This window comes from Lacerta agilis, chromosome 8, assembly GCF_009819535.1.
Source record: "Lacerta agilis isolate rLacAgi1 chromosome 8, rLacAgi1.pri, whole genome shotgun sequence".
In the NCBI taxonomy this organism is placed as follows: domain Eukaryota; kingdom Metazoa; phylum Chordata; class Lepidosauria; order Squamata; family Lacertidae; genus Lacerta; species Lacerta agilis.
Window position 1 is genome coordinate 44,948,673 of NC_046319.1, and position 19,291 is coordinate 44,967,963.

Below are 19,291 nucleotides of genomic sequence, written 5' to 3' on the forward strand. Positions count from 1 at the left end.
GCTAATAATGTTTGCAATTTTTAAGTTTCCTTGCTACATTTGCTTAGAATGGAATTAGAAAGGTTGCATGTGTTGAAACTGGATTCATCTGTGTGCAATGAATTGCCCAGATAATTAAAGTTGCTCAGTACAATGAATGGCTTTAAAAAGGCAAGCAGGAAAATTGCTAAGACTTAAATACTGTAAGCATGTAATTGCGGAGAATGGTATAACTTTATGTGGTGTCTGTTGATTCTATAATCTAAGTTATACCCTGTGTTGTAAACTAAATTTCTCTTGCCCCAGGGTGTTTCTAGAAGTGAAGCAGCCTGTGTTTAATAGCTTTTTTCCCTGGGTAAACAACGTTTAAATGGATGCTGCAGCATGTTTAAAATAAAAGTGGAACAAATAGTTACCTTCTGTCAATTTCTTGGTATTGATATACTTATATTATTGTCCTATTAAGTATTCATGTGCTAATTCAAGTGTTTACAGTTGGAAGTCATTAAGCTGTAGTATCATGAGAACTTGGTAGGAAATTTTCTATTTGATCTATCAAAAACATTCACCAAAACCACCTAATAATGCTTGCTGCTATATTTCCTGCCGGTTGTCACAGGTGGAAAAGTGTATCTGAAGAAGTGTGCATGCACACGAAAGCTCATACCAGGAACAAACTCAGTTGGTCTCTAAGGTGCTACTAGAAAGAATTTTCGATTTTGTTTTGACAGGTGGAAAAGTTGGCTATGGGCATTGATAATGTCTTGTGGTATAGACCTTGAGAAATACAGTAAGAAATTTAGCAAAACAATTGGGCACTGCTCTTTGTGTTCTTCCTTACTTGAATCCTACTGCTATATCTGAGGGCCAAACTAGACAATTTTTAAATCAGTGAAGGGGTTAGCCCCCTTCCTCCTGTGGGGCAGTCCTGATAAACATCTTCTCCTCCACTAATCTGAAGCTACTGTTAGCCCTGGAGTATTATTTAATTAATGATTTTGAGTCTATGTTTTGCAAAGTTGTTGTTTGCTATGCATTTGGATGCCTCTTAAGATGTCATAACCAAATGCTGCCATGGTGGTTCCTGAGATCAAGGAGCAAGTTTTTGTCTATATTCGGATACAGTTCAAGATGGGAGATTAAACATTCCAAAACTGCACTATATTTTGGTTTATTAGAATTCCTCAGCCACACTTGGAAGAGTGCTGCTAGTATTAAGTAACTTGAAGTTATTAAGATGTATATCATGGCTAGATTGTGTTTGAGTGGGGCAGTCTGATGCTTTGTATGGAACATTCTTCGGAGCTCTCAGATTTGTTTAAGACATCTTTTGTGAGTTGCTACCCCAGGAAATTCCTGGATCAATCTGAGGAGAGCTTCAGAGAGCTTGCTTGTTTTCATACTGCATTTAGATTGTTTTGCATGAGTACACACTTGAGACCTGCCTTGGTAATATAGTTTATTTACAAATATACAAGCAGAATGCAACTTGGGTACCTTGGAAGAAAGGCTCTGTGATACCTCCATTTGAAATAAAATGTATTTATTAATTAAAAGCCTTTTTATCCTACTCTTCAGCCATCCAAATTGGTGCTGATTGGAACAGTCATGCCAAATCTGGTGAAGGACCACCAGTGGGGCAACAATATCTTCATGGACGTGGTCCACATCAGCATATTTTGGACCTGTTACATCAAAAAATGGGTTGTCATGACAAAGTCACATTTCAGTTTGCCATAAAGATTCAAAATGGTACCTGGCATCCAAACCTCAACAAAGACTGCCATCCGCACCTCGAAAACCTTCATACTAAGTTTGGCAACTGTGTTTCGAGAGGAGGCCAAACCTATAGAGAACGAACAGACAAACAGGCAATACACTTTCCAAAATACATGGTGGATGAAAGATAGGAATTTGATTTTTCCTATTGAATCTTCCTATTGAACCTATGCAAATCTTTTCAATGTCAGAATACTCTTAATTTCAAATTCTACGGTCAAATTCCAACTGCCAATATACCTCAAAGTTAGTTTTACAATTGTATCAGTCACTTTTATGTTAGCCTAGTTTTAACATTAAAAAGCTCACATCTTCAGATCCCCCCCCCCATGCCTCAATTTCCATTCTGTATAAGAACCCATTTACCATTTGGTACCACCTATAAACAAGGGGCTCAAGGGAGCATACAAGGGTCAAATGGCCAATACAATGCCATGAGAACTGAGCATTTTAGTGAGCATTCCCAGTGAGCACCAATTGTTCACACCATAACATTTTTATTCGGGGACCAAGGGTGTTATCACTTTGTTAATCCAATTTCTCTGTTCTTAATTGAGTTTTCTTTTTTAAAAATACAATTGTAATTGCATTTTAATGTGTGTGTATTATGTGAGCCACACTGAGGGCCCCTAGAGTGGAGTAGGAATCATAATAACAAATCATATGAGCATGTCTCCAAGTCACTCCCCTGGGATACGTAACAATTCTTTCTTGTATCCACTTCCCAAGTTCCTCTGCAATGCATTTGGGTGGATGGTGACGGTTAAATGATATCAGGTAGAGAAAAGACTCGCTTAAGTTCCATGTATGCTTGGTGCTGACATGGTAAAGAAGTGACTTGAATAGAGTCAAAGTGAACATTTTTCTCACCTTCATTTCAGGCTATTTGAGTAATTTGAGTATGCCTTCTTCTTTATGAATTTTATGTTTACTTAGATAATCTGCTGAGGCTCTGCTCCTGTAGGTTAGGTGTGTCACTATGAATGTCAGTCCATTTCTCTTGTGCCGCTTCAACTGTGCCAACATTCACTACTTGCACCAAGTTTGATTACACTTAGATTGTTGCTAAAATCTCTAAATTTCCTAAAATTTCTTAATTTTTTTTTAAGAATTGTTTTTTAAAAAATATTTTGCACTAGACTAGGCAGAAAAATGCATAAATAAAAACAATACTTGAAGCATAATTATACATATTAAAACTACAATTAAAAATAACAAGCAAAGGGGTGATCAAAGCAGAGAATATCAGCATTTAAAAATCGGATTCACAAAACTATACCTAAAAATGGCTTATAAAAGATAATAGACTTGGCTGTTGGCCAAATGTAGCCTAATGTTGCTATTTTGAATATATACATCTATTTCAGTTTGGTTTTATTCTAATTCTTTTATTGGTTTTCAGTTTTTGAACTTGAGTGGGAAAGTATGGTAAAAACATTTTGACTCAGTAATCAATATATTGTAGTATGCAGATAGAATCCAGATATTTCCAGTCTCTTGGTTGTTAGTTAATACCTGCTGCTTAGCTTTAAATTCTGATTCTTACTTTATGTTCTCAATATGTGTTTTGTTGTAGGCTTTGAAACAGCCAAGTCCTTTGCACTACATGGTGCACATGTCATCCTTGCCTGCCGAAATACGTTAAGAGCTAATGACGCTGTCCAACGGATCATGGAAGAATGGGTAAGAGAAGGTGTTTCTTGGCACCAATAAGTATTGTAGAAAGGTCAAATGCTCTTGAAAAGAAAGTGTTCAAAAGAGTGGGAGGGTTGTATCAAAGGAAAGATTTATTGCAACCATTGTTGTTGTTGTTTAGTCATTTAGTCGTGTCTGACTCTTTGTGACCCCATGGAACAGAGCACGCCAGGCACTCCTGTCTCCCACTGCCTCCCGCAGTTTGGTCAGACTCATGTTGGTAGCTTCAAGAACACTGTCCAGCCATCTCTTCCTCTGTCGTCCCCTTCTGCTTGTGCCCTCAATCTTTCCCAGCATCAGGGTCATTTCCAGGGAGTCTTCTCTTCTCATGAGGTTGCCAGAGTATTGGAGCCTCAGCTCCAGGATCTGTCCTTCCCGTGAGCAACCATAGCCATGATTAATATTAGCTATAGGTTGTTGCTCTTAACCCTGGGTAAAATTCCAAATGTATTTTTATACCAAATTTTATCTGTCTGACTTGCACCCTAACAGTGAAGATTGGCTTGGGAGGCACAGGTAAGGGGTGGGGTTGAAACCACCTGAACTATTGTCTTTTTCATCATTGCTTGATTACATGAGAGAGAGCTTTTTGGTTGTAGAGCCTGTGGAATGCTCTCTGGAACAAGGGCTACCTGGTGCTGACACTTGCATCTTTTGACACCAGGTTAAGACTTGTGCTTTTCACCTGGGCATTTGAGGGAATTTGAGCCAGCTGAGTCAAGGCTTTATGCTAGTGCTTCTCTGGGTTGCTGATTAGTGTTCCTCTGCTCAGTGGAAAGCTGGCGTTTTATGTATTGATTTGAAGGTTTAAAATTATGGTGGTTGTTAACCATTTTGTATGTTTTTAAAATGGATTGTAAGTCACCCTGAAACTGTTTTGTGTTGTATGACTATCTAATAAAATAAATAAATAATACTGTGATCAGGGAAGAAGATGTATGCCATTATTTATTGGTGTGTATGGCACTTTGCAGTGTAGCGAGGTCCCTGTTCTAAGAAGCGTGCATTTTAAATTTTGACATATTGGGGGGGGGGGGGAGAGAAGGTGGAAGAGGAGGAAGAATACACAATCATTACCTGTTGTGTTTTTGTGTGAAACTTCTGCAATTTTTACAGAGACATGTAAATAATGAAAATATTGCAGCAGTCAATAAAGATACATACCATATTTGGAACTAAATAAACAGATAAATAAGTATTTCAAAGACTGCTGATTGGCTTTCAGTTTAGAACCAGCACTAATTTTGCTATTGTTGGCTACTGTACTGTTAATAATGTGGGTTAAATACATTGCTGACTAATTTTTTAAAATGTATAACTTAAAATGGAGCTGTCTAAATGGGTCTGGTTCTTGTGAAAAAGTTTGATACATCATTATAAACAAGTTACTAGTTATAAACTGTTCATTTCATGTCTTCATTTGGTTCACTTGAGGACCTGAATTTACATTGAATGATAACCTAATAAGGCCACAAAGGTTACCAGCCTACGTTTCAGCTGGTCATGGAGAAAAAGGTCTTCCTTCCTACACAGCTAGCATGAAAACCAGCTGAGCAGGGACAGAATTATCTTGCTAGCCTGCATGGAATTCCTAGTTGCCTATGGTGATCAGCTAAGTTGTTAAATGCAAAACTGTTTTACACCCACCAAAGGTTAATGCTACGATTATCTCTAGGTAATTAGCAGAATAAATGAGTGTGTATATGAAAATACTCAACCTGAAATTTCAAAGAATATCATGTTGGATTAAGATACCTTATTTATTGTTTATATAACTTTTCTGGGCCTATGAAATGAACCATGACCCCGTCTTTTGAAATAGCCTTATACCTTACAACATTGTGAAGATTTAGCTGCTTCACAGTTTACATAGCAATTGTGTTTGTCACTACATTGGTGTTTTCTGCAATAAGTATGTATATGGTAAAATGTTTGGCAGCATACACTTGAGAACCACAACTGGCCATGGTTCCCTGTTGTGTGACTGGAGATGGCTGTATCCCTTTCATGCTTAATGTGAAGCTGTTGTTAAATTTGAGTTTAATGCACCTATCTCATCATTGCAGTATGAATTGAGCATTTCTGGGAATGAATTGAAGAACAAAGGTCCCACATTGTCTTTGTTTCAAATTACTTCAGAAAAAATGCATTTTATTTATTAACCATTCCCCACTCCTAATTGTTTTCAGTACAATCTCATCTGTAAAGTGGGTAGCTAGAGCACCTTCAATGCATCTTTGTAATGACTTTGTTGTTGTTTATTGAGAGGGACTAATTAACTTTGATTATTGCACTAATATTATGGCACTTTGACAGTCCCTCAGATTTATGACTCTGGGAAAATAAACAAATGAAATGCAGGTGCTGGAGCAGAAAGAATAAGTTATTACTGAACTTTAATTACTTGAAATGTGTAACTAGGAGAGAATTAGTTGATGAATTACAGAATGCTTAATATTTACATCAAAATGCAAGCAATCTTGGGTTGGAGATAAAAGACAGTAGCTACTTAAAGTTAAGAAAAAAAAACATTTACAAAAATCTATTTGATTCATTTTAGCAGATTGGTACTGCTATTAAAATGCTGAGGCCTATAATCATGAACACATATATTTATTTGGGATATTTGCTAGTGGCCATTAAAAAAGCTGCCTGTCAAAAACCTCTTCTTTAATACCTGTGCTTTCCATCTGTGATCTCTTTGCTTGCTATAACTCGTGATGCCATTGTCTGATTTGCTCTGATATCACAACAGGACATTGTTGCCCATCCCCTGACTACTATTGACTTACCTGCTCTTATGCCATAGATGCTAGCAGTTGAAGAGACAGGAGAAACCTTAGAATATGAATTATGAAATAGCAACAGAAATATATTCCATGTTCAAAGCAAACAGTTGGCTTCTCAACAGTTGTAATGTTTTGATTGGAATAGCTCAGTTTAATAATTTGATAATGTTGATAAGACGTGTGTTCTGAGAATTGCATTAAATGTAAATTTTATATGTATATTTGACACAAATGTTATTTCCCATTTATATCAGTAGTGCCACAAAGCAATAGGCATTTGGATGAAAATAATGTTTATATCCTCCACTTCCAGCATATGAATAAGCTTTGCAAAAAAAAAAAGTGTGATCCTGATAAACCTGACTTTAAATTTGGCATAATAATCCTTAAAATGCAATGTGTCACACTAGGTATATTGTAAACAATTAAAAACAAACTTCTGGAGGATGATTAAGCTGTGTTTTTTGAGACAGTGCACATGTTCTCTCTCTCTCTCTCTCTCTCTCTCTCTCTCTCTCTCTGATCTAAAAAAAAAAAAAAAATTCCTTCCAGCAGCACCTTAGAGACCAACTAAGTTTGTTCTTGGTATGAGCTTTCGTGTGCATGCACACTTCTTCAGATACACTGAAACAGAAGTCACCAGACCCTTAGTGAGAGAGTGGGAAGGGGTATTACTCAGAAGGGTGGTGGGAATGGGTGATTGGCTGATAGGTGTGGAAAACCTGCTGATGACTGTTAATGACTACAATTGGTCTCACAGGAAAAAGCAAGGGGTGAGATGGCTAAAGATAGCTTTGTCATGTATAATGAGATAAGAATCCAATTTCTTTGTTCAGACTAGGTCTCTCCATGGTTTTAAGTTTGGTAATTAGTTGCAATTCAGCAGCTTCTCTTTCCAGTCTATTTCTGACATTCCTTTGTAGTAAGACAGCTCTGATCTGTCACCTGTAGCAAAACAAGCCATTTTTTGGTGCTGAGCTTCTCAGTTTTGTGATAAAGCCACTGTTCAAAAACTTGCCAATGTTCTCTCTGGTACAATGGCAGACTGGGATGCCAAGACCTGTTGGTGGGGGATACATAACTTGAAAGTAAAATAATATCTGATCAGAAATGGAATCTAGAAGTGATGTATCTTGACTATAATTCATTTGCTTTCTTCATAAATATCCAACTCTGCCTTGAATTCACTGAGGATGAATTCTTAATCCCACAGTTAATGCCTGTAGTTCCAGAGCTAGTATGGTTCAGATCCCTGTGTGGTTCATGTCAGCCTTGAATCTTACTACATAGCCTTGAGCTGTTTGCCCATCTGTCAGCCTAAACCTGTTTAGATTACTGCAGTGCATTCTATGTGGTGCTGCCCTTGAAGAGTGTTTGAAAGCTATGGATGGTACAAAATGTTGCAGCCAGTTTGCTTTCTGATATGTGCTTTATAAGACTGCATTACACCTGTTTTATATTAAAGACTAGCTTCTGATTTATTTCAAGTTCTGATGTTTACCTATAAAGCCCTTAAGGCCAGGATATCAGAAAGACCACTTCCTGCCATGCAAACCTGAGAGTAGATTACAGTTTTCTTCTGAGGACCTTTCGTATGCCGAACAAGATGAGGCTAGGCCTTTTTGTGCTATGAAATTCCCTTGCAACGGAGATTAAACTGGTCCCATTTAGCTTACATTCAAGTGGGAAAAAACCACACACACTTCTTTTCCATGTGGCTTTTAATGGTTTATATTTATATCATGTGAATCTTTGATTCCGCTCCTTGTGGATTTAATAGATTTTCTGCTCTACTCTTTGGTTTAGTATTTAAAGTTGGTTCTAATGCAGTGGTACCTCGCAAGACGAATGCCTCGCACAACGAAAAACTCGCTAGACGAAAGGCATTCGCTAACGAAAGGGTGACTCGCAAGACAAATTTTTCTATGGTCGTGCTTCGCAAGACGAAAATTTCAATGCATTCCTATGGGAATTAAATTCCTATGCATTCCTATGGTCGTGCTTCGCAAGACGAATTTTTCGCAATACGAAACGACTCGCAGAACGAATTAATTTCGTCTTGCGAGGCACCACTGTGTTTTGTTTTTGTATACAGCCTTTGGTGACCATTGTGACGTAGTGGCTGATGGCAGCCATTCCACCAGGCTGCAGCATAGAGAGATGAGAAGCTGGGCCAGTTCACTGACACAGCTGAGAGATCAACAGGTTTTCGCTTCTTAATTCTCACAGATAGTTATAATAGCTTTGTAACATAATTTGTGCCTTGGTTTTATTTTCCCCAATCTTACCTCCCAGTCCCTTTGTTTCCTCCCCTGAAGGTCCCTTAAAAATTGCAGGGGTGGGGGGAATGTCAAGGCCTCAACTTCATGGACTTGTGTAGTGCCCCCTCGGAGCACCTGTCTGGATTCAAATCACTGCTCAACTCTGAAGCTTGCTGAGTGACCGTGGTCTCAGCCTAACCTACCTCACAGGGTTGTTGCAAGGTTAAAAGATGGAGACCATGAGATTACTGTTGAGCCACTTAAAGGAAGAAAATAATAAAAATATCTGCATGTGAGAGGTGTATGTGTAGTGTTTTCCACAATTCCTGGATGTTTAGGTGGTTTATTTTGTCTTAAAACCCGAAGAATTCATTTCTGTTTGGTTTTCAAATTGTTATGAGGTTTTCATTGCATGTTGGAGGCTGATATCAGTTTAAAACTGTGACAATTTCTTGTGCTGGAAAAAAAAGGAAATTAGAATTTTAGAGCTATGATTCATTTTAATCAGAAATTGTCAAGCATAAATCTCTTCTTGAGTAGTGGAAAAGACCCTAAAGCAAGCAGGAAAAAAATATCAATACTTTGCAAAGGAGGAATGATTGTTCCAATTCGCAGCTTAATTGACTTTAAGGCTTAATGAAAAACACTCTGGCACAGTTTGTAAACACATTTGCTCAGGAGAAGGCTGAAATCCTATCCCATGAGCTGAAGAACTCAGGGGCTTATTTCTGTATTATATTATTGACACCATTGAATGAAAGAGTAATGATTGAGTAGGGTTTTCACAGCTCCCGACTGTATCCATCTCTTTAAGAAATACTTCAGAATATACACAAACAGAATTATAAGGTTGGATCCAAAAGATTATAAGAAAGCAAACATCTACTAGCACTATTTTGCAAATGCTTAAGAGTTTACACAGTTCTATAATGGGAAGATAGGTGTTTGTTTGTTTGTTTGTTTGTTTGTTTGTTTGTTTTGCTATTTCTAGAGCAAGGGTGCTCACACTTCCTACTCCCAGGGCCCACTAGAGATGACTGAAAATCACAGTCTCATCAATCATAAAATGGTGGTGCAGGGCGGAAGAGTCACAAAATGGTATGAGTGGGAGTTAAAATTTGGCATAATCAGCTGGCAAATACAGACATTGCTTTCTACTGATATCTAATCCAATTTGGAAATTGCTAAATCATTGTTAAATCACTGCATTTTCCTTGCAGCACAGCGTTCCATAGCTAAGCTTTGCAAAATTTGCTGAGAGGCTCTAAAAACTATACCTTAATATATTTTATTGTATTCAACAGCCAGATCCAAGTCTTGATAGTGTTCCAATACCTTAGCTTTTCATGGCATTCCTGTTATTTCTGTATACACTGCACAAATTAAATAGCTATCCAGTTTGTATTCTGAGAATGAGATGGTTTGAAGAATTTAGATCAGCACTTTTAAGCCGCTTTTAGAATATGGAACTTTCAAACTTTGAGTATAAATTAGCCTGCTTTGGACTGCTGAAGTCATTCATTGTAGTTTAGAGTATCATTCTGTGTAATTCTGTAACATCATTTAAGACAGGTGTGCGGAATCTTTTACCTTCTATGTGTTGCTGGATGAACATTCCTGGCCGTTGGACATGCTTGCTGGAGCTGCAAAATCTGGAGGGTCAGAGGTTCTTCAAACCTGATGCAAAACAACGCACTTTTTCACAATAAGCATTTCTCAGTCAGCCACAGTAGCAAGCATGTTATTGCTGAAAACGTGGTTGCTATCACTATATTGGCGGTCATGCCTCAGTCCCCATCCCAACTTTGTATACATTCTTATCAGAATGAGTCTATGAGAAGGCTTTGTTTGCCTTCATTGACATCATCACATAGACAAATCTGTGGCATGGTGACTGTTTTTATTCACTGTTTAACCCCTGGTTGGCTGGAATAATGCAAGAAAAACCTTTCCAAGTTAAAAGATTAAAATGGCAGAAAATTAGTGGCAGATCAAGGAAACGGTGGCTACAATCATACACAAAGATGACCGGAATAGCAGGCGGCTGGGATTCTCCTTGGACCTTTTGGTCATGCCTTCCATTGTTGACAATATCAACAACTGAACCTCAGGAACATTCAGTGAAGCACTAGTTTTTTTTAATGATCTGTAAGTAAATGACTGTGTTAAAAAGCAAATGGGCAAATTAAAGCAATTTAACAGCTTCACAAACAACTGCATGGATGAATTGTTGAGATACACTTTTTTTCCCCTTGTACTATAAACATATGGCATGAATTTGCTTCTCTCATTACAGATGCTGAGAGAAGGGAAAGACAAATATTTATAGTACGTTCATGTTTTACAGTAAAAACACTGCTCAGTTTGTTTATACAGTTCCACTGTTACAGTTTTTATGGTTGGTAATGAAACCACTGTAAAATAGGGTCTGAATTATATAGCAGATGTGTTGAGCCTTTTGCACTCTGAAAGGCTGGCCCATTGTTGAATTGTGGATATCATTTATACCAAATCAATGTCCTGAGAACAGCTGAACTGTTTCAGACCTTTGTCTGTGTGTATCGCTAGCCTTGTACTACCAACATAATAAAGATGTGATTTTTATGATCCAAATAAATGCAGCAATTTTCTTAAAAGTAATTAGATTTTGAAATACAAAAGCTGCCTCTCTGGCTCATGTGGGTAAGCAGAAGATACTTTAAAATATTTGGTAGGCATTTTTCAAGAGTCTTATGGAGGTGTTCCAAAAAGGTTAAGTGATGTAATGTTACTACTTGAATTTTTCACCATTAGATTTTGGTGATTTACAAGGAAGTGTATTTATTAAACCTATAGCCAAGTGAACATGAGGATTCACATACAGGAACTTTTCTCTTTCCTTTTGTGGGCAGGAGCTTATCTCCAATATAGAATTAAGAGTCTGCTCACTTGAGACAACAGGACACACTGGTGTTTATCTGCATTGGAGTACCTTAGTCATTTATTCATATCATTTAATATATACTGAAGCTTTCAAAATTGTAAAAATGGAATATTTTAAATCTCTCTATTTAAAACTTCAGATACAAAACCTGACACAGGACTTAATGATATAGATGGGTTTGGATGCTGTTTGGAGTTCAAGTCTGCCTCAGATTGGGAGAAGGGGACAGGAATGTGCACAGTAGATCTCTCTGCAGAATGCCAACAACATTGGGGTTGTGTGTATAAGTCTACAAATGCACACATTCCAGATTCATTCTTGCATAAAGCAAGTTCTGCTTATAATTAAATTTTTGAAGAAGTAAACTTGTCAGTTCTAAATTTCTTAAGTCTCTCTACTCTAGTACTGACAATATAACCATGCTACATATTCCATAATGAAGAAGACCAGCTTAGCTTATGGTAAATACACTACTAAGTGTTTATAGTACATTTCATACTTTACATGATTCCTTTTCTAATTCTGCTTATCTTTTCATTCTAATTCCCTAAAGGACATATAAAAGAACCCCTAAAGAGAGTAATTACTGCTCTACTTCTTAACCAAGGCTGCTTCTGCAAAGAGAAATCTGAGCTGCTTTTTAACGAAGGCAGTTTTAAATAAAAATGCAAATAAGCTGCTTTGTAACCACATTATTTACCCACCTAGCCTCTTATTACCATGTTTGTATTGTTGGCAAACACTATTTACAGTCGTGTAGAAATTAACATTACTGGTCCTGAGGAAAGATTGTTGAGGGTAGGTTGTGCTTTGGAACCAATTAGGGTGAACCTTGTCTCCGTTGTGACTCATGGGAGAAAACATAGCCTTGCAATGTCAAATAATAACATTAACTCAGACTATGCAGGCATACCACCGTAATTATATTATTGGCCTTATTTTGCTTCTGCGGTGCTTTTCATTGTCTGCATTTTAAAACCATCCAGCAGAAGAATTTCTGGGGAGTGGCTTAATACATGCTGTGATTAGTTTCAATGGGAAGTCCTGGAGAAAAATGAGCCCAGCCCATTTTTGCTCAATTGAATTTAATGTGAGTCTTTAAAAATCTACTAACAGATATCCCGCACATAGAATTATTTCCTCTATTGAAAAATAACTTTCAAGACACCCTCAGAATTCAGCAAACTTGATAGGTATTAGGAGAATGTTACCAATAAAGCAGAATTTTCATACAGTGAAAGAAGCTACTTCCCTGCTATACAGAAAATGAATATTTCTTAAAATTTGAGATGAACTACATTTAAAGGTTACATAATCTACAACATGACATTAAGAGACTGAGACAGAGTTATTGAAACTCATGAAAGCTTTCCCTTATAAACTGAGGAGGACAGAAGAGAGGCTGTAGTCCACTAAAGGACCAATTGGGATTCTTGCAATAATTCTGGCCTAATGGATGTTGGTCTGATCCACCAAAACATTGTTGCTCTTAAACCAGAGTGCACACACTGGATTGCTTAACTTAAGTGGTGTTGAGCCAAAGTCCCAGCTTTCACAGTCACTTGTGTAGACTGAAATTTGAGGAACATTGAGGCTTTATTGATGGCTTGGTTTTTTAATTGGTGGGAGGCCGGGGAACATATGCAGAATGTCCTTGCTTCTGTAAGCTTCATATCTTCCTCAAAACACAAATCTCACCTTCCCTTTCTGCCCCCATTTTACCTCCCACCATCTCTCCCCCACAAAATGAAGCTGAATTCAAAGTTTTGGCCCAGATGTACACTTGTTGATTTAAAACCTGATGGTGAGCCACATAGATTTTGGTTTAAAACCAACCAACTATGCAGGAATGAAGTCAGCCCACTCCTGTTAGAGTAACAGGTGCTGATTTTAAAACATTGCTTTGTTCTGTTCCCAGAAGCTCATTGCATCCCAGTAGTTAATAAAGCTGGACCTCAAGACATGTGTTGAGAGTCCAACTAGTCTCAAGTGAATCTTTCTTACTCAGGATTGGTTTCCCATCTGTAAACTGGGAGTAATAGCAGCCTATTCCACAGGGTTGTTGTAAGAATAAATGAGATGAGAAAATGTGGCTTTTCCAAGGCCTTGGGGATTGCTCAGGTTATAAATCTAAATTAAAAATCACTTCTTGTGATTGGTTTAGAAAGATGGTGCAAGAGCTCCCTTCGGCAGTATGTATAGTGCAAATGAATGACATCCAAATTTGTGTAGCTTTCCATATTTGAAAGAAAAGAAAAAGAAAGGTGGTGCAAGAGGAAGTCAGAAATGCTGGGAGGGGTTGTGGGGGTGTCTGTTTAAAAAGATCTGGCACTGTATTAAGTACAGCTAAATTGATGTTATGTGTGTGTTGGGAGTATGCCCGAGATATAACTGTCCATTCATTACAAAGTGAGGTAATGTAAAAAATCTTTACATTGCTCTTTTCTGTTTTATGTGCTGTAAGGAAGCATTTCACATGTGCATTTCTGATTGTGCTAAGGGGGGGGGATTTCCCCCCCGAATGCAGGCCCATGCATTCAGTTGTGACTTTCCATGTGAGTACTGTGGGCCAGGAAGGATTGCTGTCAATCAGAACCTTAAATGGAAAGGTGAAACATTTAGAGAAAGCAAAGTAAACTGTGTTTCCCGTTGCTTCCACAATCCTTTATGTTCAGGACATATTTATAAGGGAAATTAGACTGGAAATTGAATCTAAATTGTTTCCCTTTTTTTGGTGAACCCTCTATTCAGTCTAGTGGAAGATTCTCAGTGCATCATTTTTGTGGGAATAGTTTTATTACTTGCATATAACTTTATAAGGAGGTAGTAAAAGTAAGTTATAGCATAGTGAGTTTTTTCAGAGTTTTTTCCCTTTCTTGTCCCTATTTCACATGAGATAACTGAGATATGCTTCACTGTTAAATATGACTGTTCAATAAAAATATTAAGTTTACCATAATTGTATGGTTGAGAGGCCTATGAAAGATTCACAGGAGCTTTGCTTTGTGTTGACTCAGAACTGTCATTCTTCAGGCAATTTGGATGTAAAACCAAATCAGAGTGTGACCAAATTTATTAGCAAACCAGATTTTCAGATTCTAGTTTGCTGGCCATTCTCAGTTCATGCTGTTGATTTTGCACACAATACCAAATCATGGTCAAGCTTTGCAAATTATGGTTTGATATTATTGTGTTATTATCCAAGCAGTGTTATTATCCATCTGTTTTTTGCTGTTTTGAATAGGTGTAAATGGGAAGCTAATACTCATATTTATTATGAGTATCTCATGCATCCACTTTTAGGTGCTTCCTGTGATGTGCAAAGCCACTCAAGATGCAACAGAGATAATGTGTTCAGGACTCTTTCTCCTTCTTCTAATACTGTACTAGAATTCTGGAACATCCAATAAAGCTACATAGGGACATCTAATGAAGACCCTGTGTTGTATAGTGGTTAGAGTATTGGACCAGGACCTGGGAGACTAGGGTTTAAATCCCCTCCGTGAAGCTCACTGGGTGAACTTGGGCTGACCTTTATCCCTCAGCCTAGTCTACCTCATAGACTGAGGATAAAATGGAGACAGGGAGAACCATGTATGCTACCTTGAGCTCCTTGGAGGAAAGGATATAAATGTAATAGTAAATTAAAGTAGAGGTTGGATGATCATCTATCCCAGATGCTTTAGTTGAGAGGGTTGAACTAGATTGTAGGGGTTTGGTCTAGATCAGGGTTCCCCAAACTAAGGCCTGTTGCCTGGATACGGCCCAAGGGACTAGGTTTTCTGGCTCCTGGTGACCCCCGCCGCCTGCTGCCGCCACCCGCTCTTATCAGTGCAGTGCGGCGCAGCTGGCCACTTCTAGGTTAGCGGAGTGCTGGAAATAGCTTGTGCACATGCTCACGGCCTCCGCAGACCCGAAACTGTGCTGGAAATGACACTTGCGCGCGTGCACACAAGCTATTTCTGGCGCTCTGCGACCCAAAAGTGCGCCGGAAATAGCGTGGGCCCCCGCCCTCTGGCCCGCCGCACAATCGGTGCTGGAGGAACCAGCCCAAGGTTGGGTAAGCTTGGCGACCCCTGATCATACTTGGTAACCATTCCAACTCTGCAATTCTATGATTCAATGAAAATGTTGGAAGATTTGGGACAGACAAAAGACAGTACTTGACATAGTATGTGGTTAAACTCTGGATTTTTGCTCCCTCCCACAAGATGCAGTGATTTGGATTGCTTTAATGGAGGCTATGCAAATAATTGAGAATCAGGCTATGTTATAGTGCCAATGTCAGCACAGTATGCCTGTTAATACCAATTGCTGTGAATCACAAGTGGGGAGAGTGCTGTTGGCATTAAGGTTCTGCTTGCAGGCTTCCCTGTTGGCCACTGTGAGAACAGGGTGCTGAACTAGATAGGTCTTTGGCCTGATCCAGCATGCCTTTTGTTCTTAATTGCTCCTGTTATATCCTCTTATGTGTACACTAAATGGTGATAGGTGAATATACTTAGGAAAGTTATGCCCCCTTATCATGCAGTGAGATAAATGAAGTCCAGTTGCTCCAGAACTGATTTTGTAATACTAGTGACAATATTTATTATTGTTGAATATGCTCATTAACTTTGTCGTGTTTAATATTCTGTGGTTATAAACAACAGCATAAATATATGCACTCATTTCTAATTAATTTGTGTAATTATGTTTTATAATCTAGGTGCTTGAAAAGCCAGAACTCTGTACACCCCATTACTGTGTTGCAGCTAATAAAAAATATAGATTGAAATAAATCTTGAAACTTACTTTAATTGTAAGTATAGATTAGCTGTAAATTATATCTTTGTGATGTTTATTTTTAATTCTGCAGTGCTGCAGATTTGCAGAACATACCAATTAGTGTAGTTATTCTAAATAATCTTGAATTAATTACTGTAAATGTTAAATGCTATTTCTTTGACAATTAAAATCACAGTGCTGAGTTAAGATTTAAAAAGCAGAGCCAGAAATAAAAGCAAAGATGAAACTAGGTGATAACAATAGAGCTGACCTCAAACTTATTCTGCAGAAGTCTCATTTAGGTCAACTGAAAAATAATGCACCCCAAATGGTTTGGTAGGAATTCAACAATTCTAGATAATCTACCAGCTCACATTTTTAAAGTGATGCTTGTTTGGAAATAGATGTCTTCACACAAATTAAATGTTGTTGTTGTTTTGCAATGAAAGTAAGCTACACTATATTTTATGGAGGACTAAATTGTTATGATGATGATAACTAGCTAAATAATGTGTAAAATTCATAGTTAAATCAAGCTGCAATGAGCAATGGCTGTGTCACATGTTGGAGATTTAAGAGGGAAATCTCCTTATAAGATTGCAGAGGTACCTGACCAACCACTGTTGAAGACAGAATGCCTGGCTAGAGACATTCTGGTGTAAGGCAGCTGGGGACATTGACAGCTTGGCTCAGACACATTATGCCTTGCTATTACCATGAAAACTTAAAAGCTGTTGCCCTAATCTCAGTTTTGCTTCTATACCACAAGTACAGATGGCCAGGAATGATACTAAAGCTTCTGTCCCAGCACAGGAAAATGGTGTTGGAGGCCTTTGCTTTGTGAACGCCAGGAATTCTCAAACTGGTAACAGGGTGCCAACTACTACTGCCCACTTTCTTGTCTCATGCTACAAAGAAATGTGGCCACTCACATAATCACTGCAAGCACAGCCCTGCTTGAAATCAGCTGCATTAACCTCATTCCTGACTGCAAGCATTGGAGCAGGGGCTTATACACATTTCTGCTCGGATGCTCACAATATCCCTACTATGTAGCCCTCCAAAAAAGGTGCAATAGGTTTTTTTAACATGGCAAGAAATCACATTTTACTACCAATGAAAATATTATGGTTTAAGGGCCAGGAAGTACAATACTCCCTCAGCTGAATTGTTATTTTGACTAAAGGCAACTATATCCCTGCTAACAGCCAGCATAGGGTAGTGGCTAGAAAATGTTGAATTTGAAAGCTGGAGCCTTGGTTTTAAATCCCTGCTACATTGTAAAGGTCACTAGGTTGCCTTGGGCACTGTGCTCTTTCCTGGCTTCCCCTTATCTCACAAAGTATAGTCAAGCGTGCAGAACAGGAAGTCTGCATGGCTTGCATTTCCTGCTTCCCCAAAATGTCCCAATATACTTTCAGTTAAATAATCTAAACTACTCTGTAATAACTGCAGATTTATAGCTCATTAAAAAGCATTTGGGAAGTTTCTTGGACAACCTTCCCAGTATTGCACTTCTAATACCAAAGACAAAAGACACAGTGTCATTTTTTATTTTGAAATGTGTTCCAAGAGCAAAGAGTGCCTTTGGTTCACAGTAGAATGCATGCATTCAGTAGTGAATCTTTCCATTCTGAGAACATTATAATACATGTATGAGAAATGAAGTTGTTTCTGATGCCTCATCAGACACAGTTTAAGCGATTAATTGTATCTTTCAGAGATACATAACTGAGAATAACTTAAATGCAGTGCTTTGTATCTTATAGCTCAGAGCAGACTGTTAGATTTGCTTGTGAATAAATACGCAATCTTCTAAGAATCTGGAATCATCATGTATCATATGTAACACTGTCTTCAGGAATCCTGTTACGGATTACACTTTTTAAAAAATACACCTTTACTGTACACAAGCCATTTGTACTAGCTGGCAGGAGAATGCAAAACAGGCTAAGCAGCTGGACTAAGATGCAAGGACTTTATTTTTGTTCATTATTTCTTTGAAGTTTTCAATAAAGATGTTATTGGAGCAAAATATAAGAGCCCTGCAGTTCTTTAAAGATTAATGCATTTATGTCATGAACTTTTGTAGGCAAGAGCCTATTTTTCATCAGATGCATGTTGAGGTAGGTTCCTGTCTTTGAAAGCTCCTGCCCAAATCAATTTGTTAGCTTTGAAGGTGTGCCACAGGGCTCCTTGCAGTGATTTTCCTTTTCGGCTACAGCAGGCTTAACACTGCTATTAGAATTAATACTGTATATTAAAATAACCCTACAGGATTATATTTACTTCTATTTCATTTGTTCCCCAATCCATTGCATTTTAATTCCATTGAAGGAGGTTGTTAACTAAAAGTGAACATGAACTGAAAGTGGAGATGTGGGACAAAGTTGGTGGAGAGTGAATGAGTTGAGATTTGGGGTTCTCTAGATATATTAAAAACCATGAGTTACCGTGCATATGCTCCAATAGGTGGTCCTGAAACCCCCCCCCCCATTTTGGAATATCCATTATTGTGATGCTAATCAGCACATATGTTTCTCCTCACATACTTTAGAACTTCCATCTTTAAAAAGGTTAAAAGTGGGGCATAAACATATTTCCCATTACTTTTAAGAACAACAAAACACCACTTTTCCTGAAAGTTGAGAAGCTGCCCCAGAGTACACCATCCAGAGGTCACCTTATTGGATTCAGTGCTATCATTTCCTAGTTATTATTTTATTTAAAATATCATGACTATTTGACCCAAGTTTGGTGCTATAGTTCCTGGAATGAATGACAAAATTAATCTCTGGCTACTTCTGAACACAACAACTACAGATGAGTTACAGGTAGGTAGCCGTGTTGGTCTGCCATAGTCAAAACAAAATAAAAAATATAAAAAATCCTTCCAGTACCACCTTAGAGACCAACTAAGTTTGTTCTTGGTATGAGCTTTCGTGTGCATGCACACTTCTGAAGAAGTATCTGAAGAAGTGTGCATGCACACGAAAGCTCATACCAAGAACAAACTTAGTTGGTCTCTAAGGTGCTACTGGAAGGATTTTTTTATTTTTTATTTTTTATTTTGTTTTAACTACAGATGAGTGTTCATT

The 19,291-nt window shown here is 38.0% G+C and overlaps 1 protein-coding gene across 1 annotated transcript in view; it reads left to right on the forward strand.

Moving 5' to 3' along the window:
- Positions 1–19,291, forward strand: part of WWOX (WW domain containing oxidoreductase) — a 547,815-nt gene that overhangs the window by 19,011 nt on the left and 509,513 nt on the right. Inside the window, 1 exon segment of the mRNA XM_033157178.1 lies at positions 3,335–3,441. Coding sequence (XP_033013069.1) covers positions 3,335–3,441 — 107 coding nt within the window.